At 40.2% G+C, this 26577-nt stretch overlaps 1 protein-coding gene across 1 annotated transcript in view; it reads right to left on the bottom strand.

Moving 5' to 3' along the window:
• Window positions 1–1467: 1467 nt before the first annotated feature.
• SLC12A4 (solute carrier family 12 (potassium/chloride transporter), member 4) overlaps window positions 1468–26577 on the bottom strand; it is a gene marked incomplete at its 5' end in the record, with an annotated part of 28519 nt that continues 3409 nt past the window's right edge. The window contains 22 exons of the mRNA XM_010077201.1: window positions 1468–2629; window positions 4464–4597; window positions 6512–6526; window positions 7330–7514; window positions 8321–8428; window positions 8529–8660; window positions 8840–9009; window positions 9731–9926; window positions 11012–11180; window positions 12205–12309; window positions 12771–12890; window positions 13242–13340; window positions 13834–13952; window positions 14360–14534; window positions 15991–16048; window positions 18135–18233; window positions 18317–18481; window positions 19466–19680; window positions 21576–21817; window positions 22266–22396; window positions 22724–22778; window positions 23375–23521. Of these exons, the coding sequence (XP_010075503.1) occupies window positions 2538–2629; window positions 4464–4597; window positions 6512–6526; window positions 7330–7514; window positions 8321–8428; window positions 8529–8660; window positions 8840–9009; window positions 9731–9926; window positions 11012–11180; window positions 12205–12309; window positions 12771–12890; window positions 13242–13340; window positions 13834–13952; window positions 14360–14534; window positions 15991–16048; window positions 18135–18233; window positions 18317–18481; window positions 19466–19680; window positions 21576–21817; window positions 22266–22396; window positions 22724–22778; window positions 23375–23521 (2931 nt within the window). The remainder of the gene's footprint in view (window positions 2630–4463; window positions 4598–6511; window positions 6527–7329; window positions 7515–8320; window positions 8429–8528; window positions 8661–8839; window positions 9010–9730; window positions 9927–11011; window positions 11181–12204; window positions 12310–12770; window positions 12891–13241; window positions 13341–13833; window positions 13953–14359; window positions 14535–15990; window positions 16049–18134; window positions 18234–18316; window positions 18482–19465; window positions 19681–21575; window positions 21818–22265; window positions 22397–22723; window positions 22779–23374; window positions 23522–26577) is intronic.

The following is a 26577-nucleotide window of genomic DNA, read 5'->3' on the forward strand; positions in this document are numbered from 1 at the left end:
GAGAGTAGGGACAGGAAGGGAAGATGACCACTTGGTTACCCACACAGAAGCTGATTCAACCAGAAATTACCTTCTTCCTTGATTTTTTTTAGCACGACCTTTTCCATGGTGCTTCCCGTTTTCACTGACATGCACCCCTAGACTCCGCACTTGGACATTAAATCACAGCAGAACTTCTTTTGACCCTTCTACATATGGAGATATCTTACATAATTGGAGCCTATTAAATCCTTAGGGTGCACACAGTGCTGAATTAGGGTTGTTTTAATCCACATCGCATAGAATCACCTCTGAGAAACCTAACCTAAAATATCTGTATGGGTGGTCACCTGGTTGCTTTGATGTTAAAAACATAAGAAAGCCACAAACTGTTGTGATAGATGGCACTGAAATCCTTTTGTGAGGTGGAGTTATGTCATCCAAATGCATAAAATTTCATAAGTGTATTTCTCAGCATGGTTATTAGAAGCTACATTTGGTAAAAGAAAATTAGTATCTCATAGTTAGACCTACAAACGTCTGAGGAATAAAAAAGTTTTCATAAACTGTTTTATTGCTCCTATAAAAGAATGCTTGCAAATTCACATTAACTGTCATGATTGCTGTACACTTGCATACTACCACTCAAGATGTAAAAAATGATCTCTCTACAAATAGCACACTTCACAAATAAGTAAGCTTTATTCTTTCCCTTTGGTTTTGAAGTGTGAATGGAAATAATTTTAGTTTTCAAAGCCAAAAAAGCAAATAGTGTTGTTAAGAAAAATAAGGTAAAAAATACCCAGTAGAGAGCACACCCTAGAGTTGTTTCCAGGCTGGTGCCTTGCAGGGATCTCGCACACACCAATACCATCCTGCTCCCATCAGGTATGTCCCATTCCCCAGAGAGAACAAACTTTAACTGTAAAACTCTTGTAACAAGCACTTTTTTATTATGTTGTTCTTATTCAAGCCTGGATAGTTTCTCAGATTTCTGTCTCACAGACAAATTGGTCATGTTGTTATCAGGGAAACCACCATGAGCACTATCACAAGAGGGTTGACAGAGCTAGTACAGCAACTAGCAAGAGCACGTGGGTCAGAGAAATGTGTCAGTCCCCACCTTTCCTCCCACACTAACGCATCCCATAGAAGTTAGCTCACACATGCCCCCTCACTGCTGTCCCAGACAGCCGGGAATTCTGGGGGTACCAGCTTATGTGTGTTTCATAGTCTACAGGTGTGGAGTTCTACCTGGCTGTCACCTATGGCAGTAACTCCAGAGCCAGGAGCCTTTACTCACCTCCACACACCACCAGGCTGCTCTGAAGACCAAGCTGGCACCTCCACAGCGCAGTACGTGCGGTTCCAGGGAGCACCAACACCTCTCCACCACCATTCCCTCGCACAGCGGATCCCCCGGCTCTGTACAGGGGAAGGACAGGTGGGGCTTTCCGGGGTAATTCGCAACAGCACACAGAGAACAGGTTCAAAGTGTATGCAACATTTTATTGAAAAAATACGAATGTTCTGTACATAAAGTACAACTCAATGGGCTTGTAAAATCTCTAGAGACTTATTGGTTAATATAGGTCGTCTTCTTTTTCCTCTAAGGGCATAAAGCATACAATGAAGCAGCAGGTCCCCTGTACTTGTGCAAGTGCAATCCCATCGCTGTGCGTGCAGCATAGCGCCTGGCTCTACAGACGGGACTCCAACATGCTCAATGTACTTTGATTGATGGTCTGCAAGAAATTTAAAGCATGGAAGAACTGCACAGGACTGGTCCTTCAATCCACTGATGATTCAAAATCTACTGTGAGATCTCTGTTATCCTAAACGGTCTGCGTTTGCGTATCCAATAGTTCTGACAAATAAATACAAAAATAAATAGGGATCTGGCCTCACAGAACCTCAAGTCTCAAAAGCAACACAATTTGTAGCAAGCTACATACATAATTTCAACTATATCAACATAATTTATTTAAATCTCTATCAATAAATGTATTAAAAGTATAAATTCTTATCCAATACTGAGAGTTTAGTTCTGGAAATAAACCCAGAAAAACAAAGCTTTTTCAATCCTCTCTTAAAATTTAGTGTGCTCTTAGAAAACGCCATATAGCTGAACTTCAGCAGAAACTAGCTGCTATGTAATGTAATTCTATTCCCCCAAACTTAATATAAAAAGCTTTTAAAATCTTTTTACAGTAACTGGCTTTCATGTCCTAACTTTACATACAGTTACTAAAAATACTGCACATGGCAGTGCTGACTAAAAATAGGTTTAGTGTTAAGACTACATGCACAAATGCTGGAGTACCAAAGCAGAAACTGAATAATGTGGCAGCTTCACAATTAACTCATGTTGCTAATCGGATGATGTTACAATACTGCAATCCCAAAAGATATGTATGTTACAAATGGAAAGACAATGAATAGGACTGGATGAGAAGAAAGTTAGGCAAAAAAGCCTTTTATCCATCTCCATTTAAAACTGGAATGTCCGTTATCACCAAGAAGGTAAATGTAGGCCAGCATTAGAAGCTTGTATTAAATCAGGAGTAAATTGTGATTACTTCTCGACCGCCTCCTCTAACAAGTAATACTCTCTCCAGACCCTCAGTCAAGACTTCAAGAAACTCCATGTCTGTTTTGGTAACGTTAAGGACAAAAGAAATGACAAAACCAAAATGCCCAGTGATTAGCCTCTGTATTGGAGTTATACAGCACGGTTTTGGTATCAGGGAAGCTGCAGGGGCATCCTCTGAGAGATGAGACCGGGGCTGCCCCCATGTCAGACAGTTTCAGCCAGCTCCAAAATGAACCCGCCACTGCCCAAAGCTGAGTCTGTCAGTGGCGCTGGTGGCACCAGGTTACAGTCACACTTCCTCCCAGCTGCTCTCTGGGAATACTGCATGGTTTTCAGTCACAGTGGCTCAGCCTCTCCAGGGAAGGGGGAAGGAATAGGTATGCTGTCCTGCTTTCAGCTGGAACAGAGCTAATTTTCTACACAGTAGCTAGGAAAAGGCTGTGTTTTGGATTTGTGAGAAGGCAACTGATAATATTCTGATGTCTGTAGTTGCTGCCAGGACAGTCAAGGATTTTTTTAGCTTCTCTGCTGTGCCCATGTCTACAGGGGCAGGAGAAGCTGGGAGGGAGCACAGCCCCAACTACAAGCCTAGGATTCGACCTTAGGTTTAGGACTGAGACCCAAACTGGCCAACGGTCTATTCCATATCATGCACGTCATACCCAGTATAGAGATGAGGACCTGTCTGGAAGCTGTCCCTCTACTGGGTCATCTCTTGCTCTCTCAGAAACTCGGGCTCTTTTCACTTTTCTGGTATTGCGGTTTCATGACTCTCCCTGCTCTGGGATTGTTAGTCAGGAACAGGCTAAGCCTTGGTCATGGGGTGGTGAGCAGCTGCACTGTGTATCACTCACCTGCATATATTACTACTATTATTATTGTTATTATTTTAAATTTTATTGTAGTTCAGTTATTAAATTGTTCTTATCTCAACCCGCAAGTCTCATTTCCCTTTACCCCTTTAATTCTCTCCCCCATTCCTGGCAGGGAGAGGGTGAGTGAGCAGCTGTGTGGTGTTTGGCTGCCAGCCAGGTCAAACCGTGACACAGCCTCACCCATCACCTCGCACACAACCCATAAAACCTCTCCTGAGCTGTCGTAGCTGGGGTTGAGACCCCCTTGTGCTAAGAGGAATATTTTTATCCTTTCTTTAGCCAGAACACTGTTGTGAAACAGACATTACCACTACTACAATCTAGATTTAGAAGAAAATCATTTGGTCTGTGATTTGTGACTTGTGGCACATATTTTTTGGCCCAGGCCAGTGAAACACTCGCTAACTTAATGGTACAAACCCAGGCTGAAGAGCAGCTGTGGACGGAGAACTGCAGTGCCAAAAGGCTCGCCAGATCACAACCCCCAGCTCTGGCCTTGCTTGGGGGCATGATACAGGTGTCCCTCCAAGTGCCTAAATACTGTGGGGTTGAATTTTAATCTTACCAGAGCACTGCACTTGGAGCCAAGCTCCCAAATTCTGACGTGTGAGCTATGTCTGAGGTACACACTCTCCTTCAGGACTTCCTGCTCACTCGAGTTCAGACATTGCCCTGCCCAGAGCGCTGGCTGCTCTACACGTCTTCTTAAACATCAGCTACCTCCACTATTGAGGATTTAATTAAATAAGCTTAATTACATTTAATGTAAAAAATAAATAAAATAAATTGAGTAAGAGTTTAGACAAGACTGACATCAAACCTACAAGGCTTCCAGAGCAGCCCGTGGCAACCTGTACTGTAAGAAATGACTGCATAACAGCCAAGAGCCAGGACACTCCACACAGCGGACACTTTGTCACATATTACAGCCTGACAGCATTTGTGGCAGAACGAATTCCAGAGCACAGGTTAAAGGAAGATGTTCTAAGTGGACCAGGCCTTGCCTGAAAGGATACAGTTTTCGTCACCATCAGTGTTCTTTGGAGGACCAGGCATGTTGAGGAGAACAAGTCTGGCATCATGGGATCTATTTACAATAACTTCATTCAGCTTCACCGCTGTGTGCATTCTCCGGACATTAGACTGGTTCCTGCAGAAGAAGCACATTCAGACTTACTGTTACAAACATGCCTCTGAAAACTGAATTATCACAAAGGCCCTCAAAAGCATACCCTAAATCTCCTGAAAACCCTGTTAAACATCAGTTCAACACACAGTATAATTTTTCAAACTTAATGATGAAGACACAGAAGAGATTTCACAGAGTTCCTCAGGTACCACTAGTCGATCAGTTTTAAGAGCCCTGGAGTTAAGTCTCCAGTTTATGAAGTTATATTGCTCTTCAAGAAGCACATTGTATAAAGATGATTTACAGTCTTGCATAAGGAGTTCAAATGCATTTGTACAAAGGGACACGCTCTTCGACCATGGCCACCTGTGACTGCAGAGCCTTCCCTGCCCGAGCCCTCTCCAGATCCCCTCGCTCCCACAGCAGCACAGAGCATGCCGCTCTCTGGACGCAGCGCCAGAAAACTCTCTCTCAGAGGCCCGTTGGAACCGAGCAGGAGACCGGCGCCATTGCGCTCAGTGCACGCTGCCCAGGAGCACACTTGTCTTTTTGTGTTGACCAGCAGTTGACATCTCCAGAGAAAGCTGGGCTTCCTACAGAGCCATAGGCTGGAACACAGCCTACAAACGGCTGGATGTACGCCTGCTTATGGGCTTTTCTGGTGTATAATTGGTATTTTTGCCTTTATCAACCTCTCCGCTTGGCTATTTGTAACAAAAACTTATGACTTACGAGTATCTTTAAAATCTCAATCATGCTTTCAAATTTGAGGAGTCACTTGGTTCAAAAGTTACAGGAGAGAAGGGAATAGATGCAGCATGATCTCATAAGCCTCTGCTCATTAGGAATCCAGGCAAAGAGAGGTTAACAGAATTATTGAGAATATATCAGCACAAAATAACTTCAACTAGTGCAGTAACAGAACTGGAAAGCATCCTTTGGGGAGTTTGAGCCAGGGAATGTTTTCTTCCTGCAGGAAGTCATTATTTTGGTAATGTAAAAGGAAAAACAATACAGAAATAGACTCATCAAAGGGAGAATACATTTGCAGCTTTGAGGATTTTCCACTTCCTATTTTTTCCTCATTTTAATATATTAAAACCAAGTTATTACTAGAGACAAATCAAATATGAATCTGCATTTTTTAAATTCAGCTTTATGTGTTATGAGTGAACATCTTTGCTGCTCTTCCAAATATTCAGGTTTGCAAAGAAGTATTTTATATACACAGAAAAGAGAAGATGCAATGGTAAGAAAAGCATTTATTATACTAACACCACAATTTACCCACTTTGAATTAACTCTCTCTTATTTCATGTTCTTATTTAATAAAGAGCAAGGACATCCTGTGTGTTCACCACGTCAGCTTCAGAAAGCCAGGGACAACGCAGAGGCCAGATTACGCCTACAGGAAGTGAGGAAGAAGCCAGTACCAGAAACAATCTACTGTTGCTAACTACGGATAGTTTGGAAAAGTAACTGAAAACTAAAGGTTTGCTATTCTCTAAAGGGACATTTAAAACTGTCATCTTGCCAGTGATTTGAAGGTGTAGGCTGTAAGAAAGGGTTTTTTTAGTGTCCGGAAACTGCCTGAAATAACATCATAGCAGTGCTGTGTAATGAGAGCTTCCCTAAAGGAGTAACATTTCCCACTTCTCGTGTCATACTCTGTTTAAGGAAATAGGTTCAGACTTGTAACTGTTTCTATCCTGACAGTTCTTGTTAGGACAAGTCTTGTAGTTTGTTACATGCTATTTATAATGATACTTAGTGTAAGTGGCTAATCCTGCTCCCCTTAAAAACATTGCTAAGACTGCTCAACTCTTAACTCCTTTTCTTCCATAATTACATGTAGTTTCCCTGCTTTTAGTTGAGAAAGTGAAGTCTTCCCTCTCAACCATCTTAATGTACTTCTAAGTTAAATAACAAACTTACAAGTTTTCCCACTCTCTGAAAGCATGGAAGAGGAAAAAGTACAGGCAGTTAACACCAAATTCAGCAGAATTTCTACAGTATATGAACTATGTATGAGTCATCCTGAACCAGATTTGAATTCTCACTGATTTATTAGGAAGAAAAATCTAGAATTTTGCCAAGTAAGCAAAGCTGACTGAGCGAACTAAGATGTAGTACATCAAAGAGGTCACGGGAGATTCACGCATTTTTATACAAAGCCACAAATAAAGCTTTACTGCCAGCTATTCAAGGGGCACACACACATGGTCACACTAAGGCTGCTGTTACATGTCAGTGCTCCTTCAGCAGCAAGTCTGGCTTAGAGGGTTTTATCACGCACATGTTCTGTTCACAGGTACTCATCACCACCGCCACAGCTTCTTCCTTGCTGCATTAAGCATCCCCATTACACACTAGATAGGGAAATTATCAGTCTTTTTAAAAATTCTTATCAGTGAAATTATCAGTCTGGTTTTTAATTCTGATTATATCAGTGAAATTATCAGTAGTTTTTAACTGTGTGTTTTGTTGAGGTATTTGGGAGACAGGAGGAAAGTTATAATAGGATTTAACAGCTCCAGCTTAGAATTTGACTCTACCAAGTAAAATATTGAGGGATTTGTGCCACATTTAATTGGTCAGAGATTTCTCAGGAGGCTAACTGCTGTCTTTGCGATAGTCAGGTCTCAATTTTTATTGCTTAAGTCTAAACCAAGGATTAGAAGATGAAAGATAGTAAAAGCACAGCACATCTAGAGTTTCAGGAGGTACAAGCTGTTGACTCTGACAAGACTCACGGCTTAATGCTGATGAGATCTCTAAAGTTTCCCACAGCACTGCCTCGGTTACGCTTCTCAGCATCACATTTCTCTTTTGTCCAGGTCATCTGGATGTTCTCAGGAACTGTGTCCCCCTCATCTTCTTCATCCGAGTAGAGGCTCTCCAGGCGTGCTATTGAATGTCTGTCCTTTACCAGCTGAGCCTAGAGGGCACGTGAATGACACAGTGAACTCAAGAGAGGTTATTTTACATTCTCTGGTTCTGATTAAGAATGAAAGACTTTTTGTTCCCTTCTATCCTTTATTTTGTACAGTCAGTTTAGCATTTAGCACAGCTCCGATAGCAAGCATCTGCCCTAGACAATAATCTTACATACAGAACTGACTTTACATAGTTTTGATGGGTGTCAGCCATGCAGAGTGTGGACTGAGGCCTGTATCTATACAAGAAAAGACGACAGTCTGCCTCACACCATGACATAGCCTGAAACAATGGACAAGTCTGACTCAAAACTGACAACAGAAAAAAGTTGGACAAACACATGCAGAAAAATGAGATCATCTGCACCCTTCATAGCCATGTGTCCCAACAGTCCAAACTGGAATGAAATCTTCAGTAGGAACACAGGATACGCTGTAAATTGGGACAAACCCCAGACATCCCAAATAAAGCAAAAACAAGGTCAAGAAAGGGATGAGACTTACGTCCTCAAGTCACCAAGTATCATTTACATTGCAAAGGGGAACACACCAATTGTTTCTATAGCATATATGCTGCCATCATTTTCCCCCAAAACAAATAGTTTCTAGCATGGTTTTGCAAGTAGAGCCAGGCTATTCAATGACTACATGCAATTCTGAGAAACAAAAAAGCTACATTAAAAGTATTTCCTTACATCTCTAGAACACAGGAGTTAAACTTAAGCAGCAGCTATATAAAACACTACCAGCAAGGCACTTTGTGTCATCCACCTCAGCAGCCCACAGTAACCAACCACAAATGACATACCTCCCTTTCCCTCTCTGTTTTTGTCAGCCTCATTTGCCTCAGCATCTGAGATCTCTGCTCCATCATAAGAGTTCTCTCATAAGTATATGCTGAGATATCACTATTGTGCTGCAGAAAGAAGAAAAAAAAAATACCGTGCTTGTAATCAAGTTATAACCAAATACCACCATTTGCATCATAAAGTGAAAACCAGGCTGAAATCCCTTACCATTTCTACCACTTCTACCTCTGCCTCTATTCGGAGTTGATAGAGGAAAGTGGCCAAGTCCTTCTTCATCTGGATGCTGTTATCATCCATCTGAGCGACAGTAAAAATCCTCATTTTGCATTTTCTCCAAACCTGGTGAGGGAACGCAAACTCTCAGTATTTGAACCAATAATATTTTGCTCTATGAAGCAGAAACTTATCAATATATCCACTCTCATTTGTCAATAAAGGCTCTACTACTGGACCCGTTTATTTAAACTAATGCACACAGAAGTAGTTGGGTGACAAACATTCTTTTGCTAGCTCCTTACTTTGTGCTGTTTGAGAAGAAAAGGAAGCAACATCAACATGCCCCCATCGTGCACAATCCACCACACGTCAATGTTGCCTTCGTTGTAACGCTCATGGTTGCTGGGGTAGAAAGACACATTTTTGGGAACCAGCAGAGCCAGATGGGCTGCCGTTGTGCAGCGAACAGTACCTGCCCAAAAGGGAAAGAACAGACAGTTACCTCCAATTCTGCAAGAGTGATCTACGGTTTAAAAAAAAAAAAAAAAAAAGTTACTCACTGAACAAATGTCAGCAAACCATAAAAGTCATTGCTCACATAAAGAAAACTATGTACAGAAGGCTTGTATAGACGAGTCAGACCAAATGACAAAGCTAGGATAAGGCAGGCTTACGGGAACACGAGCCCTATTTCATGTTTGAAATAAAAGCAGCAATCTTCAAAGGTAGAACAGAGCAGATGCTTTCTCCTCATACCTAATTTGACTGTGTTAAGTAACTGGACCATAGGGGAAGGAGAGGGATATAGGCAAGGGGAGCGTTAGCTCCAGCAGTGAAAAGAGATGGATAGGTGAGGACCAGTGAAAAGAGAGATTATCTAGGAAACAAATGATAGTTTGCAAAAACAGTGTCTCTTAAGTCCATAATTTTTAAGCATTCATTAGGCAGATGAATTTTAGCTGCTAGATTAATCTTCCAAGACCTTTCATAGGTCCTTTACCTACAAGAAGTGATATTTCAAACAGAGAGCAGTTTTGTGAGAAATTTTCAACCTCACAATCAATATTAGAAAAAACAGGCTAAAAACCAAAACCAGTTGCACAAGGATTCTGTTAAAATCCCCTGTGTGTACCATATATGTAGCAAACATTGCTGTTCGCAGTGGTTGATCACATGGAACCTCTAAAGCTCACCTATAAATGTCTTCCATGACCTTGGATCTTCACTTTGTCTCCAGCCATATGGCCACCCCAAAACCACCGTATTATGTTTCATCCCTCCTAGTCCACAGGACTGGATCAAATGGGCAATTCCTTCTCGAACTTTATTGGCTACAACCACTTGACAAAATCCTTTCACCTTCTCAATGTCCATCATATTCTTAATAGTCTGCAAGACAGACAAGGAAAAACCTCACAACCAAAAGGAATTCATAGTATTTCTCTGTTATGTGACGACAATGTAGATTAAACGCATTTCAAAGCAAAGTTCTGCTCATCCACTTTCCTTAATAAAACAGAATAAAACAGAAAACATCCACTGATTGTGAATAATACTTAAGACACACACAGTTCCCTTCCAAACATAATTATATCTAACAGATTAAGATAAGGGGGTTTTAGTTTGTGCTATAATCTCTTATTCGTAGTAGCAGTTAGTGAGATCTGTGTCACGATCTCATTTTCCATCTTCTAATCCTAAAACACTCACCTTTTTAAACCCAAGGTTAATTAACTTCATTTGGATTTCCAGTTACAGATTTCTGTGTAACATGCTATGTTACTACATTCCATTTACAAATACAAGCACCAAGCCCCTCACACCTGTCAAGAATACATACCCTTTCTTTGTTTAAAAACCACACAAGCTTGGTCAACACATAGGCCTATGAATTAGTTTTCCTCTATAACTGTTTTCCTGTATAAAAAGCCTCTGGGAAAGAAAACAGTCATGTGCTGATACTATACAAATGTAAACAGGGCTATGATGTTATGTTTACACAGTCAAGAAGATGAAATGATTTATTAACAAATTTTCTGGACCATCCTTCGATGCTTTTTGTAATAAATTAATCGCCACACTGAAAGAGACATAGCACATTCACTAAGTTTGTAATCATTGACAGTTATCGAAATGTTTCTTGGTATGTGCAGAAAACTAAATGGTCCTCTTCCATCCTCTAATCATCATACATAAACTTCCATAGTAATGATTTTTATAAATGAGGACAGTTTTACGCAGTTAGGCTGTTTACACAAGTTGCAAGTTGATCTTATTGTATATTCCCAAAGCCACAACTGGCAGCTGAAACATGTTTGCAAGCCCTTTACTGAGCAGCTGCAGCACCACTCGGCTAGTCCTGGATTTCACGGAAGCCTTACTGACATACTTTTTTTCCACGTACAACTATTAAACTTTTAAGCTATCTGCCCACTCATCCCTTTTTACTTCAGGAATTTCTTTAAGGCACTGACCTGTTCAGCAGCCTGGGCTTCTCCATACGTTTCCAAGAAATTCCCTTGGATGACTGACCCAATGATAGTCAAACCTTTGCCAGCTTTCAGCTGAGATGCAAATGTTAACAATCTGGGGTATTTTACATGCAAATCTTCATCAAGTTTCAGAAGCACCAGCAACTGAGGCCTGGAGAAATAAAAAAGGGAATTGTTTTTTTACTAAGTCTTTAACAAAAACACTTTGAAAAAACTGCCTCTCTCATCAGTTTAAGTGTGCTTGAATATAAACTCTGAACAGTACACTCTGTATATCACACATTAGAGGGGCTTTAATTAATATTTTATTTCTCTTCATTCAAAGCAGATTTGAAGCACTAAGGGAATTCTGCTGCTGCATTGTTTTGACAGTCATAAAACCCATTCATGTACTTAGCTTAAGAGGCTTGCTTCCGTGTTTTATTTACGTGATTTGATTTTCAAGGTCCTTTTAAGTACTACTAGAGCACACACTGTGTTCATACTGTAAAGCTGTCCTTCCAAATCTGGATACTTGTGCCAAACAGTTGGGAAACATGAGTATTTTCATCTAAACACAAATCCCACCCACCTTCTGTCTCTTAAGGTATTGCTACACATCAATTACGTTCTTTTCTCTCTTAAGCTATGGTTGAGCAAGTATAAAAAGATTTATACAATTCTCTTCTTTGGGAGATTCCTAGTCCTCTTGTTCAGAGCCCAAGAGTTGTGCAATGCATAACTGAAAGGAGGGTTCTTGCCCACTTCATCTGTCTTCAACACACAAAGCCAGAGGGAGAAATGTTGGCCACTGTTGCAGTTTTTAATCCTAAAACGATAGCACTAGTGACTTCTTTGTGCCCACAGTGCAAATTACCAGGGGTCCTTGGACCCCTGTACTCAGGGATCTCCACAGTTCCCCCAAGTTCCACTTCTGAATACACCAATTCAGAGGTTGATTAGAGATCCAAAGAACACAAAAGTTCTGCCCATACAGGGCCCACGCTGTAGGGCTTGGGCGGGGACAGGGCAGCTTACCTCCGACTCAACTTTTTTTTTTTTTTTTTTTTTGAAAACACTCTGGGCATTTAAATCTATTCACACAGCCCAAAAGCATCTTGTTTGGAATCCAGTTTAATTCCTGAAGTGTAAGCAGATAATCACATCAGCACATCTGATTAGTCTGAAATTCATACCTCCAGTTCTTTGTGTGTGGCGGGCCCTCCTCCAGCCTGAGCAAGGCGTAGCGTGCTGCGCTGAGCGAGAGGCCCCGGATACCATCGCCCCATTCCTTCTCCGCACTGTGAAAAACACACAATTTACCCAACGTATGCTTTCATGAGCGTTTAATTGCACACTTACAGTCATGCTCTAGAGAAACCACTGCCTTACAATGAGTTTAATGATGCGATACACAGCATGCATCGCCCGTGTAGTTACCATTCTACACTATGTCTGTGATACCACGTGCCACATGAGAGAAACGCAAGTGTTTCAGTCAAATGCACACCACAGCACTGCAGTACCACAACACATTCTGTGTGTGATTTGTAACCAACACTCCACTACAGAGAATGCTTCCCAAGCACCAACAGGTATTTCAATACCTGATCTGTTAACATTAATTTAAAAAGAACTAATAAGGGAAGCCCTCCAAGTCATATCTCTGGACAGTTCCTTCTCCAAATGTGAAGGCTAGAGAGAATTCATAAAAAATAGACCCAATCTCCTTCCCACACTTTTCTATCCAGTGAATACTTACCCTTGGTATTCAATGTACTTGTAAATCATGCCTGCAATAAGCATAGCTACCAGAGCATAATACCAAGAGGAAATGAACATCAGTGCCAGGCAAATACTCATGCCTAAAAATGAGAGGGCCCTAAAACAAACAAGAAAAAGAGATATTGCAGTGTGGTAGAAAAGCTTAAAAACAAGTCAATTATTCTCTTGCTCTTTTCTCCTTAAATTGTCTATTCTGAACCAGCAGTGAAAGTAAAGCTTCCAGTGAACCTCCCCAGTCCCCAACAGTTTTAGAATCCTGTTGTTGGAATGAAACTCTTGTGCCATTAAATATCTGGGTCTGGTCCATTATGGATAATAGATCGATGTACTCTTGTCTAGAACCGATATTCAGAGATACAGAAGATGCCCACAATCCTCATGGAGCGAGTTCTAAACCCTGCACTGCAGTTTTCAGACCAGGCACTGGGCACGCTGGCCCTTTGCTTACCAGTGATAGTATTTAAAGCGAGGCCGCCAGTTTGGAGTTCTGAGCAGTGTTTGTACTGCACACGCCAGGTTAACGAAGAGGTAGCACATCAGGAAAAACCTGCAGAAGCAAAAAGAGTGCAAAACCTTTTAGCACACACATTTATAGATTGTGGCACATATTGTAATCATACAAATGATTTACAATCAAAATATGGCTGCTCTGTCACATGACTATCCCTCTGATTTGTATGAGCCTGAAATACCAGTATAAAGTATTCAGAACAGGTTTTTTTAATTGGATCAAGTTAGATCCATCTAAAACATTAACACCATCTTTGTTCTGTGATAAAAGCAACATTTTTCCAAAGAAAATAAAAATCCACCTATACGAGAAACATGTTCATTCATGGAATACTCCAGAGCAGAAAAAAACGTAGAGCCTGAATCAGAGAATTGACAGAAATAATAAAAGAGGAACTCAGGCCCCAGTAATTTGCTTTACTGGTATAATATATAGCTCTGAAAGACAATTAGCAAAACTTAAGACCATTGCTCTTCTTTCCTCCCCCACCTTTTTTTTTTTCTTAAATTGCAACCACCCTGTTTCTTACATTGAGAGAATTGGGGCCACCATGTCAAGCGAAGCAATAAGGATTCCCAGCTCAGCAATTAAGGCTGTTAACAGGAGAGCCCATGTCGGTTCACCATTTGCTTTTCCATGACCAAAAATCTGAAGAAAGAGAAACATTAAGTATATCTTCCAACTGTTTCATAAGGTTATAATGAAAAAAAAGATAATTCCATTTTAATAAACAATAGAAATTTTCCTACATACATTTTTCTCTAGAGCAAGGAGTCAAATTATTCTAATGGCTTTCTGTGCTTCACTGAATTAGATGTTAGACTTCTTCATAAAGTCACCATATATGTCTATTCAAACTCCTTTAAAATTATTCCTAGTTTTTAACAAAAAAAAAACCAACCCAAAGCACTGAATTAAAAAATATTGACCCTAATTTCAATGCTGGGCAAACTAGGGAAAATGAATCTGATTTCCAAGAGCATGAAGTCAAATAGCTGGCTAGTTAGTATGCACAGAACGCACACCCCCCCCAATTTTTTAACACATGTACAAACCCAGAGGAAAGGAATGATGTTGTCCTTTGCTATTGCCTGCAGCAGCCGGGGGGCTCCAGTAAGGCTCTGCAAACCTGCTCCGCAGGTGGAGAAGAAGGATCCTATCACAATGACCCACGGCGAGGGCCACGAAAGGGTGCCCACCACTAAGTTCTTGTTCACTGCATCACCGTACCTGCAGAGGAACAGAGGAACATTCATATTCAAAGCAGTATTTTGACACTCATGTTCAGATTTTTTTTTGTCAGCTTTAAGATGACATTTAAATATTATTAAATATTATGTAATTTCTTGATTAGGAAATATAGAAAGTAGTAAACAATCCAAGTTACTTTCGATACACAGATAGGAACTGTCTGTGGCATGATTCAACAATTCAAAAACTTTCTTTTGATTATACATCATAAAACGCTTATGTTATTATTACAACATTATTTTCCACTTGCACCTAGGCAGATGCAGTTCTTAACAAAATAGTAAGTTTAATGTTTAAAACACCCAACGTAATCCAGCATCAGACATCCCTACAGAAGACTTTGGGGCTTGTTTGTTTAGTTGGTTGGTTTGCTTTGTTCCTGGTTTTTTTCCTCAGATAATTATATCCACCAGCGCTTCATTGCTTGTCCACTGGAAAGAGTCTATCAGTGTGAGGGAAGTTGTCAGAAAAAGCACTTGCAGAGTCTAGTACTGGGAGTACTGTTATTTGGTTTACAGACAGAAATGTTTGATCACTAATAATCCAAGGGCGGAGACAACCAAATACCAAACTTTTTTCAGTTACCTATGTCTGGCTGCGTGTCTCAATTTGGTTTCTACACTATGCTACAAGGAAATACTTCTTCCTATGAATACCGCTATGTGCAACACAACATCTACAGTTATAGATGTGTGCTAGCTACCTGTCCTTTAAGATTTTTCTTTGGCACAGGTCAGGGAACGTACATTATACTGGCCGTTGACTTAGGGGACCGTGGTCAGCAAGCACAAGAGACTAGAGCAACTTCGCAAGCTATTTGCTAACATACTGTAGGCTAAAATAATTTCAGCTATATGGCATACACTATTGATGTCACCAGCACTTTTACAAAAATCAGTAGTAGCACCTCAGACGGCAATGAAGCCAGAAAACAGTTTGAAAAGAGTAATTTTGCCAAACTCAGTAATTAACAAAAAGAGGACAACAAACGAGGCAAAAAATTAAGGTTCATCTGGAGAAGAATAAAAGAAAAAAAATTTTTGTTGTTGTTTTGTATCTTGCTTCTCTAGGGAAGAAAAAGGAAAACTAGAAATCTATAGCGTACTGTTAGGGATCAAATCTTTGAATGAGTACCCCTGGAAACTGAAAAGGGTATGTTAGCACAAGACAGAATAGGTTTGGGCTGGGGAGGGGTGGAGAGGGGGGAGGAATTAAGACATAGGATGGAAAATCTGTATCAAATAAAATACAAGATTCCCAAAACATTTTTTACAATTTACACACAAATATGGTTTAAAAGGCACCCAGAAGTAAAAGCCAAAAGAAAAAAAAAAAAAACCCAGGCAGGGGATGGGAGTTGGGTGAGAAGGGAAAGAACACAACTTCCCTACAAAAAAATAAAAAGAAAGGAGAACATTAAAGCACTAAAACTTACTTATCTCTCAGGACTACACCTTCTATGCAGGCTCCAAATAATAATACACAACTGAAGTCTTGAGTAGAGAGAGTGCTAAGGAAGTAGGATTTATTTAGACATGGCAGATGAAAACAACCATAGAAAGTATCATGGGAAGTTCAACATGTGCCTCTGTCCTACTGCATTCACACCGCAGCATCGCTATACACACACAGTAAAGCTGGTGAATAAACGGATGTGTCACTGCTCATATAGACCTTATAATATTAAAATGAAAAAGTTATTATTCTAAGTTTCAATTTTTAAAAAAGATAGTTTTAGAAGTTAAGATAAAGGAGATATCTTCAAAAAAAAAGATAAAAGAAAAATATTTTAGTATCAGTTTCTGTTCTATACTAATCAGATTAAATTAATGTTTACATATAAAACTCTTTCCTTTGAAGTTAGTTTGAACATACAGCAAACCACTACCTTGCACCTTCTCATTTTGTGGTCTCTGATGGCTTTCACATCACCAATCAGTCTTTGAATATTGGGTTTGTCATTAAACTGTTCTACTGTTGCATTGGGGAGTACAAAATACTTCAGGTTTTTTTGGATCTGGCATTTCAGTGAAGTTTTTGTTCTCGTGATTTAAGTTACATGAATGGTTAAATCCTAAATTCTACCCCTGAAATGCAATTGTAAAATGCAAAGAGTAATAAAAGGGGAGACACCGATCACTCCTAACGATGATGGTGTGAGCCTTCCACTGGGTGGCGTATTAATACCTGTGCATAGAGTCACCCACCACAAAATAAGTTCTGAAGTGCAAATACTTTAACACTAGGCTGGGGGTTATGTCTGTGACCTTTTTTAATATTTATTAATGTTCACAGGAAATGCAGACTTCTTTGTACAGGGTCAGTTCCCAAAGTAACATCTGGAAAAGGCCGCACTCCTAAGGAGCTGGGCCAAGTGAGCTGGGATCCTGATTTACAGCTTGGCAAGATTTGGCAAAAAACAGGTTCCAACCAGCAGAACTTCCAGGAGAGTCACCATCTCAGCCAGCTGCCCTTTGGGTGGGATTTATTCTGAAAGCTCTTATAAAGAAGTTTTGAAGTCCTTGCTCATATTAATTGCCTTTTTCCTTTTTTTTTTCTTTTTAATCTCCTATGTTGATTAAATGTAGTTTAGGTCACTGACAGCTACATGAAGCTGAAAGACCTTGGCTCCATCTTTTCTCTATCAGCAGAGAAGAGATTAAGACAGTCCTTCCTAAGCAAAGCTCCCGTGGGCCTAAGCCCTGAAGAGTTTAACCATGTACAAAACCAGGCAACTTCACTGGGAGAAAGGCTGTTCTGCTGAACACACGCTCAGCACCTAGCAGTCTGGTACGAGGAACAACCTCCTGTTCTGCAAACCAAGTCCTCCGGTCTCAGCGGAAACAGGCAGGAAACACAACTCACAGCTCTGGGGAGCTCGCTGCTGAGCACAGTGTTTGTAACGCTTCCATCATGCCAGCTGGGGATGTGTCTAAGAATCACGGAACAGCATTGAATCAGATCACTGTGTCAAAAATCAAGGGGGAAAAAAATAACCCAGTCCTGTAAGCTGATGTAAGATGATCCTGATTCACTGACTTCAAAATAAATAAATTAATTGGTACCAGTGAGCAGCTGATGTTACACCCCTCAAAAAAACACTTGGGGAACATCTGGTCTAATTTCTAACTCCAGTTTATCTTGACCTAAAATGTTCAAGAAAGCTTGTACTCCTTAATGTCATACAAACTGAAAGGCTTTTTAAAAAAAAACAAAAACAAAACTGGAATTTATTATCTCTCCCATTTAAAGCCTTCCCTCATCTTAATGGTCCACTGTGTCCTAAAAAAAATCTATACATGTATTCCACCAGCCTGAAAAGCTATAGACCACTGTGTAGCAAAGAAAAGCAACAGAAATGCAAAAGAACAAAACAAAAAACCCAACACGAAAAGGGGGATGGAAAACAACAGGATAACAATTCTGATGCTTTCAGCTCAAGGACTGTTTTTTTTTCCCCACTGACCAATCATACTTGAACCACTAATTTAGTCACCTGGAAGCAGTTCCACAGACTAGATATACAGCCATTCATCTGAGTCACAACGTGCCAGGACTCTACTAATTTCAAAAGGATACAGACTAGTGATGTGGTGACAATAGCAAGAATTGTTCCAACAGGAATGGATTTCTGTGCATCTTTGAGGTCCCCTGACCTGTTTGAACCAGCCATGATACCTGAAAATACATTTTGGATGTAAGATCATGGGAGAGAAGAAATCCTAGAGACCCGAGATACCCTCTTGTCCCAGTATTCTCACCAGTCACTGACGGGAAGAAGATGCCAACCAGCACCATAAATGAAGTAGCTATATCTGAAAGCACATATAGATGGAGGTTGTTCTTCTGGCCTGACACATCAACAGATGGGTGATGTGCTTTCTCCAGTATCTCTCCTTTCTCCAAATAATTGCTCCACAAGTTGTCTTCAATATTATTATCACACCACAGAAAAAAAGCAAAGAAGGGTTCAGTTCAAACCTGTTCTCATTGTAATAGGTCTACAACTGAAGATTATAAATGCAATTCAAGCAACTCAGTCATCAACACAAATTAAGGCACACAGAAGCTATAAGAAAGAAAAATTATACTGCATGCTTTCAGGGGAATCTGTAACAAAACCAATAAATATGTATAAATAGCCTACAGAAGTCTAAGCACCTTGTATCCTTTTAACTTCATACCTATTTTAACCCCAAGAAATACACTGAATACTTTTAATGATCCACCACACCCCCACATGTAGCTCAGAGAATCCAAAGCAGCGATACTAACCAGCTTTCTAGATATAAACTCATTTATTCTTTAGACAGTGGAGGAATGACAGAATTATATAGTTGGCATTTAAATTTCACTAATAAATGCTGAGTCCATTTCAGAAACCAGACTGGTTCTGTGAAAACGGGAACCTTCAGCACTCAGCACCTACACACAGGAAGTGTTCTCTGGAGTCCATTTCAATAATGAACACTTTGCAATGATATTGTATTCAGAAGCAGGCCAAGAAGGAGGTACGCTATTTTTATACAAGTATTCTTATCTTTCTGGACATAACCTTAACCTGTCTAAAATGGAGAGTTATAGCTACACAGAGTTCTGAAAAATTTTAAACAACTTACGCATGTTAGCATTGCTCAATTACAGCTTTCTGCCGAAATTATCAGACATACAAGGCAAATTTAATCAATTTTACAGCAGACAAGTATTGTATCAGGAAAAGAGTGCCTGCTACTCTTTTTAAAGATTATAAGACTTGGGTTTCTTTATTGAAGATAATTTTCTTCACTGTGACTACATTTCTTTTGTCCCTCTTTCTTAACCAGCAGGGAACAGTTCAACCCATTTCAACTGCTCAGCATGTCTCCTCTAAGGGGGAGGAGGGGGGAGGAGAAAAAAAAAATCCATCATACCTTTTAAAATACCACTAGCAGCTCCTGGAATTCCCGCTATCTCAGAGACATTGTTCATTAGGAAATATTCATCACAGTTCTCGGTGGTTAAGTTTGTACTGTGGCAGAAGAGCTCCCAAAGCTTAGAGGCCACAGTAATGTTATCCTTCACTACGGTTTTGGCACAAACATCAAACTGATCTCTTGACAAAGTCCTGTTGCCCAACATGCAAATCCTGGAAGGGAAACATGAAAGCCAGTGTTATTATATGGTACCAGGAGAATGAATCTACCCTTCCCCATAATTCTTCTTTCATATCATGGAAACTTCAAGTGGCTCTGGTCTGCTACACCACTTCTCAGCTCCAAAAAGATGGTGGGAGCAGGACAGAGAATGTCTATCTGTTTCCTTTAAGGGTCAGAAGTTTAAAGCTACTTTTCCAACAGTTTTGGGAGATGTATAAAAAGCTACATCACTGTGATTTATTGAATTTGGTAAATTTAACTTAAACAATGAAAGTGAAATATTAGGCAACATTTTTTGTTTCAGTTAAACAGAACAACTGGAGTGGAAGAGAGCTGAAGAATACTAGCATTCAAATTACTAGATATTTAGAATATCTAAAGATATTTGGAAACACATTATCCCAGTTTCTGTATAGTAGCACTCAAATGACTCCTGACATTTCAGCTTCAGAATTAGGAACACACATTTCAGCCACAATGAGCAAAAGTTCTTCTTGTCAGAAGATACTACACATAATTGCTAAAATCCTGCAGTGCTTGTTGCGTTTCACCTAACCACAAATACAGTTTATTCCAGCACTGAAAATTTTTAATTCACTTCTCCAAAGACGGTTCCACAAGATATGGTGATATAACATAACAGCTTGCTGCCACTAAAAGTTCATTCAGCTTTTCTTCCTGGTGCCAGAAAACACCCACAGGAAAAAAAAAATATTTTTTTCTTCCAGTTTAATAAGTCTAATTGTTTCACAGGTCTTATAAATCACAAATCCAGGAAAATGGAAGAGAAAAGGGCATTTTCATAGGGTTTGCAGGCCTGTGAATGTAACTTCAGAGAAGCCTTCCCATCCAGAATTAAAAATAAATACAATATCTGGTTACTTCAGCAAAAGAAAAAGGAATACAGCCCAAGGAAGGAAGATAGAGAGAACATTCAAGAACAATCCAAGAGATAATGAAGGGGAAGAAGAGGCACTGTTTTATTTTTACTGCTGTAAACCTGCCACTGTCATAAAACATTATAATCATTGGGCTCTAAATATCTAAAGGGAGCACTTGAGGCTTGCAAGTACTTAGTTATGGTCACAACATTTTAAGATGTGAATAATTAGGCAGAGTCAACTCCACTATTTCCATTCTATTCATCTCTTGTCAGCAGAATCAGGAAACACTCTGCATTTCTGGTAAAACACATGTATCCCCATTACTGCTGTTCCAGCTCTGAGTTTAAGAAACCATATTACATGTTTAACTGCCAACATGCCACGGAACACACGTTCTGTTCAGAGCAGGGCCACTCGTATGGCAGACTCATCTGCTTTCAGACCAAGGGGACGTTCTGCTGGAGCCCCAGCATGGCCCCACCATCACACCTCCCACATTCCTAGGACATGCCCTGTTCTCAGGAAGCAGCTGCATCTCACCACCACAGTTTCCAACCACGAAGGCAGCACACCGTGTCTGACTGGCCTGGGGAAAATAGACCTGTCAAACTGCTTCCTACTGAGAAGAACTGCCATAAATAACCCAGCATAATTCTTGTTAAAATTTTAACGCAACAGCTGTAGGCTAAGATTCTGGATTGTCTTTGCTTGAAGCAAAGAAACGTCAGCCTCCATCAATCTGTATACTCACCACACGACTTCATTCTACCAGAACAGTTAAAGAATGGAATCATGCATTCATTTTAAACTAACAAATTTCTATTCCATGGGCTCTGCATGTGGATGACTATCACTGTCACTACATACAGCTAAAAAACATCTGAACTAATTCACTAAAAAGGTAGCTTTGACAACATATCAGGCACAAGTTTTAAGTAACTTCCATTGAACCTTCCAGACCTGCAGGCAAAGCTATACCCCCATTGAGAAATACTACTCACGGAAATACAGGTGGATCAAAGATGGACTTGATAGCTCCAGCATAAATGGACAGTATGGATATTACTACGCAGGCCAAGAAGAGGGAAGCAAATTTGTTAACATATTTCACGCCTACAAAGACCACCACGGCCATTAGGATGAGGAATACAGTTCCGTACACCCTCATGTTGTTCAGCATAGCACTGGATGCATCATGGGCACCAGATGGATGAAAAATTGCTGCTTGTGGCACAATGTATGTCTGAAACAAGAAGAAAGCAAGCTGAAGGAACACAGGAACAGAACTCTGTCTATATTACTGTAGCGATCTTGTACCTACACTAGAAATGTACATCACTTTCACATTTGCAACATGCTCTTCACCAGGAATCTTCAGTTTATAGGAAACGTCAAGGGATAACAGCCCATTCTATTTCAGTGGCACAACTAAGCCAACTTTATCACTGATGAGCATGTGTCTTTCATTAAGTCATACTTCCACCTATGATTTCAGAAGAGCTTTGATTCTTGACAGCCACAGAGTGTGCAGCTTCCAAAGGGAAGGACTGATAGTACAGAACTGGAGACCGAGAAACTGGAGATGTTCTGGTCTCTACACATAAATGTGTACATGAATATGGGGCAAGAATACTGCAGTATTTTCTATATGCTATTTGTCTTAAAAGCAGGACTACTCCGGTACTACTCACCAATAAAATCTCAATGGCACCAAGGATATACATTGCTCCTGCAAATGTTGTTCCCAAATAAAAGCACAGCCCTACAGCTCCACCAAACTCTGGGCCTAATGACCTGGATATCATGAAATAGGAGCCACCAGCTATGAAACAAGAAAAAGTGAGAGTAAAATTATCATTTATGTATTGTTATAAATTGTAAAATATTCACAACAAGAATACAACAACGTTATACACTGTGTATCTGTTTTTTTGGAGGTTCAACTGAAGTACTTTTTGTTAGCACAGGGTAACTAAAAACAGATCAATGAATCTTTAGTCTAACTGATACTAAAAAGAAATACTAGATATGAATTCAGGCTTTGTAACCTGGCTTAAGCAAATTTCTCTGGAATAAAACCATGTTAACAGCTTATGGCAACTTTTTTTTTTTTTTAAACACAAATGAGAAGTTTGCAAACTACACTTACCTGGAACAACACCATTTGTGGCAATAGCACTCATTGATATGGTTGTCAGCATAGTCTGGAGGAAACAAGGAAAAGGAAGCAATTGTGTCAAAAATATTGTTAAAACATTTTTACAACTTATTTATTGATACAACAAAGCTGCCACTGCATATAGGATACAATATTTCTATTTATTCTGCCTTGACAGGTCACGTTATCTAGAAGAAAACAAGGGTAGCAGGAACCTAATCATCAGGTTGTTGAGACTTTCGCTTGAGAGATGACCACTGCTTTATCAGGCCAAATAATGGGTGTCTGCAGGCAAAGCAAGATAAAAGAACGCAGGTGTCCCTCCATCTGCAGAGCTGAAATTCCAACAAAGACTAGTGCAGCAAAGCAGGTGGCCATGACCTGAGACAGGCACAGAAAACAGGCTGAACAAACACCGTTTTTAAGACTCTATCTACACTAGATATGGTTTGTCAGTTTAGAAATACTAGCTAAGAGAAAGGAAAAAAAAAAGAAAGAAAAATCACATGGCTACAAACATAGCAGAGTGTCTAGCATAGATCTGGCTTTTCTTTACACATGCAGCTACAATGCAGCCTCTCCAAGTTTCTCAATAGCTTAACAGAGGTTATGTCACATGCATTATTTTCCCTATATACTTACACAACAGCAGCACAGTAATACAATCAGGAAGGACTGAAGAACTCCAGCCATTCCCACCATCCATGTCAGCCGAAGGAAAAGAATAACCCCGAAGATATTCTGCATGCATGGTAAATACACCCCCATCAGGGTGCCCATGCTGGGTGACTGAAAAAAAAAGTTCAACGACGTTTGTTAACTGGAATCATTCAAAGCACAGATAATACAAAAATCCTACAGCTTCGGTTTTCCAAATGGTAGAAATCTGGGAAACAAAGAGGACACACAAATACTACTGTGCTAGACTTCCACAAAATATGAAGCAAGCTCCTAACACCAACCTGATGGATTATGAACAAAATGCTGACCCTATTGCATCTTCACATTTGAAGTAATTATACTCAGCATTTAACACCAATTACTAACCAGAACATACATGTGTTTTATTGTAGAACCACAGTTTCTCGTGCAAAACCCCGTGAGCGCTGCAGACCCCCAGTAAGATAGATCCTACTCTACTCCCAGAGTTTACACACTAGTTTCATGGAAAACATACTTCTGTGACATTATAACTAGAAAAGCTTTGGAAGCAACCTGGAGACATGCATAATGTACTTCCTTCCATTTTATATATTTCATGTAAAACCAATGATTCTACCTTTTTTTACGTCTAAACGTTAGCATCAGACTCTAAATTACTTTTGACAGTGACTGAGAAAATACAAGTTAGTTCTGTGACTTCACAGGAACTGCACATGACTGGCGTTCAACACAGCATCTTGGAGAATTTTCCTCTGCCCAGATAGTTATTGTCAGGGGATAGTCGGATCCAAAACAATGACATCAAAATGCCAGTGATATGGGTTTTATTTCAAGGAATACAGAAGTGTTCCCTGCATTGGCATGCCTGGCACCAGCAGCAATTCAGAGTCACAAATCTCTGGGATTTCCTGCCAAGATGTTTCATTGCTTCTGCTTTCTGAGGTTTTCTTCTGCATTTAGAACTATAAGGAACACTGAAACACAGGGCCAATAGAGAGCACAACTTCTCAAAGGCCCATCCCTTTCATACTTCTTTCTATAAATAAACTTGAATTCCAAAGCATATTACAGAGAGATAGCATTTGAAGAAACCCACGAACAATTATCTAAATGAGAAAGATATTAAAGGGAGGTGACAACACTCGTCCAAATTTGACTCCGCATAGTATTAACCAAATGCAGAAATAAATGGGTAACATGCACCCTTATAGACAAATTAGTCATTAATCAAAAGCAATGGTTCCTAAGCATATTAGTCTTAAAGCAATAAAATGGCCGTCAAAACTTTGACCTTGCCTTCTCTTTGCTATGGAAAAAATGAGTTACCTAAAGTAAGCCAAGAGTATATTTTACTACACAAAGCAATCCCTAGAAAAAACAAACAGTTATAATATCACCATGTCAAAATCAGCAACACAGGAATTTAGTGCTTCAACCTGCAATTACATATTACCATCTGAACCCTTCTCACCTGCATGAGGAATTTGCCCTGCCAGATGAAAGAAAACTGTGCCTAAGAACATGAGCTCAACAGTTCTTTGTCAGAAATGCCAGGAATGGCTGACTGAATTTTTTTAAGTCAGCTTTGAATTCCTCGTGTGACTAAAGCTAAATAAGGTCAGCCAGACTTTCCTCATCCACCCTTCAATGCAGGTGAACCCCCTGAAGTAGAGCGGGCAACAGAACCATGCAGGACACCCTGCGAAGGACTCACCCCATGAGACCCACCAGCATGGGGCCAGAGAGGTGTTACTCGGCTGTTCTCATGTCACACTACAAAAAATTCCCTAAAAAGTCACTTGGCATTTGGACAAAAATTACCATCCCATAGAACTAACTAGAACTAACATCATCAGCTTCGTCAAGATTGTGCATAAGGACAAAAGGAACTGTTGCCTTCCGATGCGAACAGAAATGACACTTGTACCAAAGTATCCTGAACCAGCGTAGGTAAGGATTTTTAAACGAGATGTGCCAATGCTACAGCGGACGAGGATCTTCACAGGGTATTTTTTATAGTGTTCCTGTTTCCTCAAGGAAGGGAGACTTAGATATTTTTGATTCAAACACCTTCATCGGATTTGCATTGGGTCTTCAACTGCATAAACACTAACTGAGAAAGGACTAAATGTTGTCAGGCACTGGGCAGACTTTGCCCTGCATAAGGGCTTTCTCTTGTCACATTCACCTACTCTTTGCCTCTCAGAGACATTCAACGTGATTTTAACACCTATCCAACAATCACCCGCCTCATGACATCTCTCTGAACCCAGCAGCCAGCATCAAGTGAATTGATCAGCTGTGTGGGTATCTCAAAAGTAAAGGAGTTTCTAACAGGTTGTCAAAACTGGCATCTGGGAAAAGGAAAGAAGCCCAACCTACTGCTCCAATGCATCCAAGTGCTATCAGAGCAGGTGAGTTTTCAGCCTGCTCTTTAAATATCTCCCAACACATGCTTCCTTTGTGTAAGAATTCACCTTATCTCTGCTCTTTCCTGTCTTCTGCCCTAAGTGGTCTCTGCAGCTTTGCTCCACTGCTCATCACCTTCTCCCCCTCCCTCTTCAGTGGCCTCTTGCGACTATCAAGTTACAAGCTGACTTCAGCCACAGAGGAAGAGAAATCCTGCATTAGTTGTATAGTTAGGAGACTACTGCAGAGCAGCCTAGGGAATGTGTAAGTGTCTGCCCACAGACAAAACCCAGGCCACAGCTTTACTAAGTGCACCTCAGGCATAAGAGTTTACTCTGGATTTTCCTACCCTGTGGAATAAAAAATGCCAGTATGAAAGAACGATCCACAAATACAGCTGGAACCAGCTTGTTCTCAGAAATATTTAACACCAGTAATCTGCAGTGACTTGACCCTTTTTTATAGATAGCATCTTATGATCAGTAAGTGAAACTAAACCAGTGCTGAAGTCTCAGCAGAATGCAATCTGAAATAAGAAGGGTATTATGTTCAGTCTCAAAAGCTGCCAAATGAAAAAAAATTAAGCACCCCATGCTGCACAAAGGAAATTAAACACAAAGACATTTTGAAGAACGCTGGTTTAGATCAACCAGGAAGGGACAGAAAAATCTCAAAAACAGTCTTAATTTCAGTGATGCGGCTCATGTTTCCGTTCACTCTAATCAGCTGCAGACACATAATTGCCACAAATATTGATCTGAGTCTGAAGGACA

This window comes from Pterocles gutturalis, unplaced genomic scaffold, assembly GCF_000699245.1.
Source record: "Pterocles gutturalis isolate BGI_N339 unplaced genomic scaffold, ASM69924v1 scaffold27603, whole genome shotgun sequence".
NCBI lineage: Eukaryota > Metazoa > Chordata > Aves > Pterocliformes > Pteroclidae > Pterocles > Pterocles gutturalis.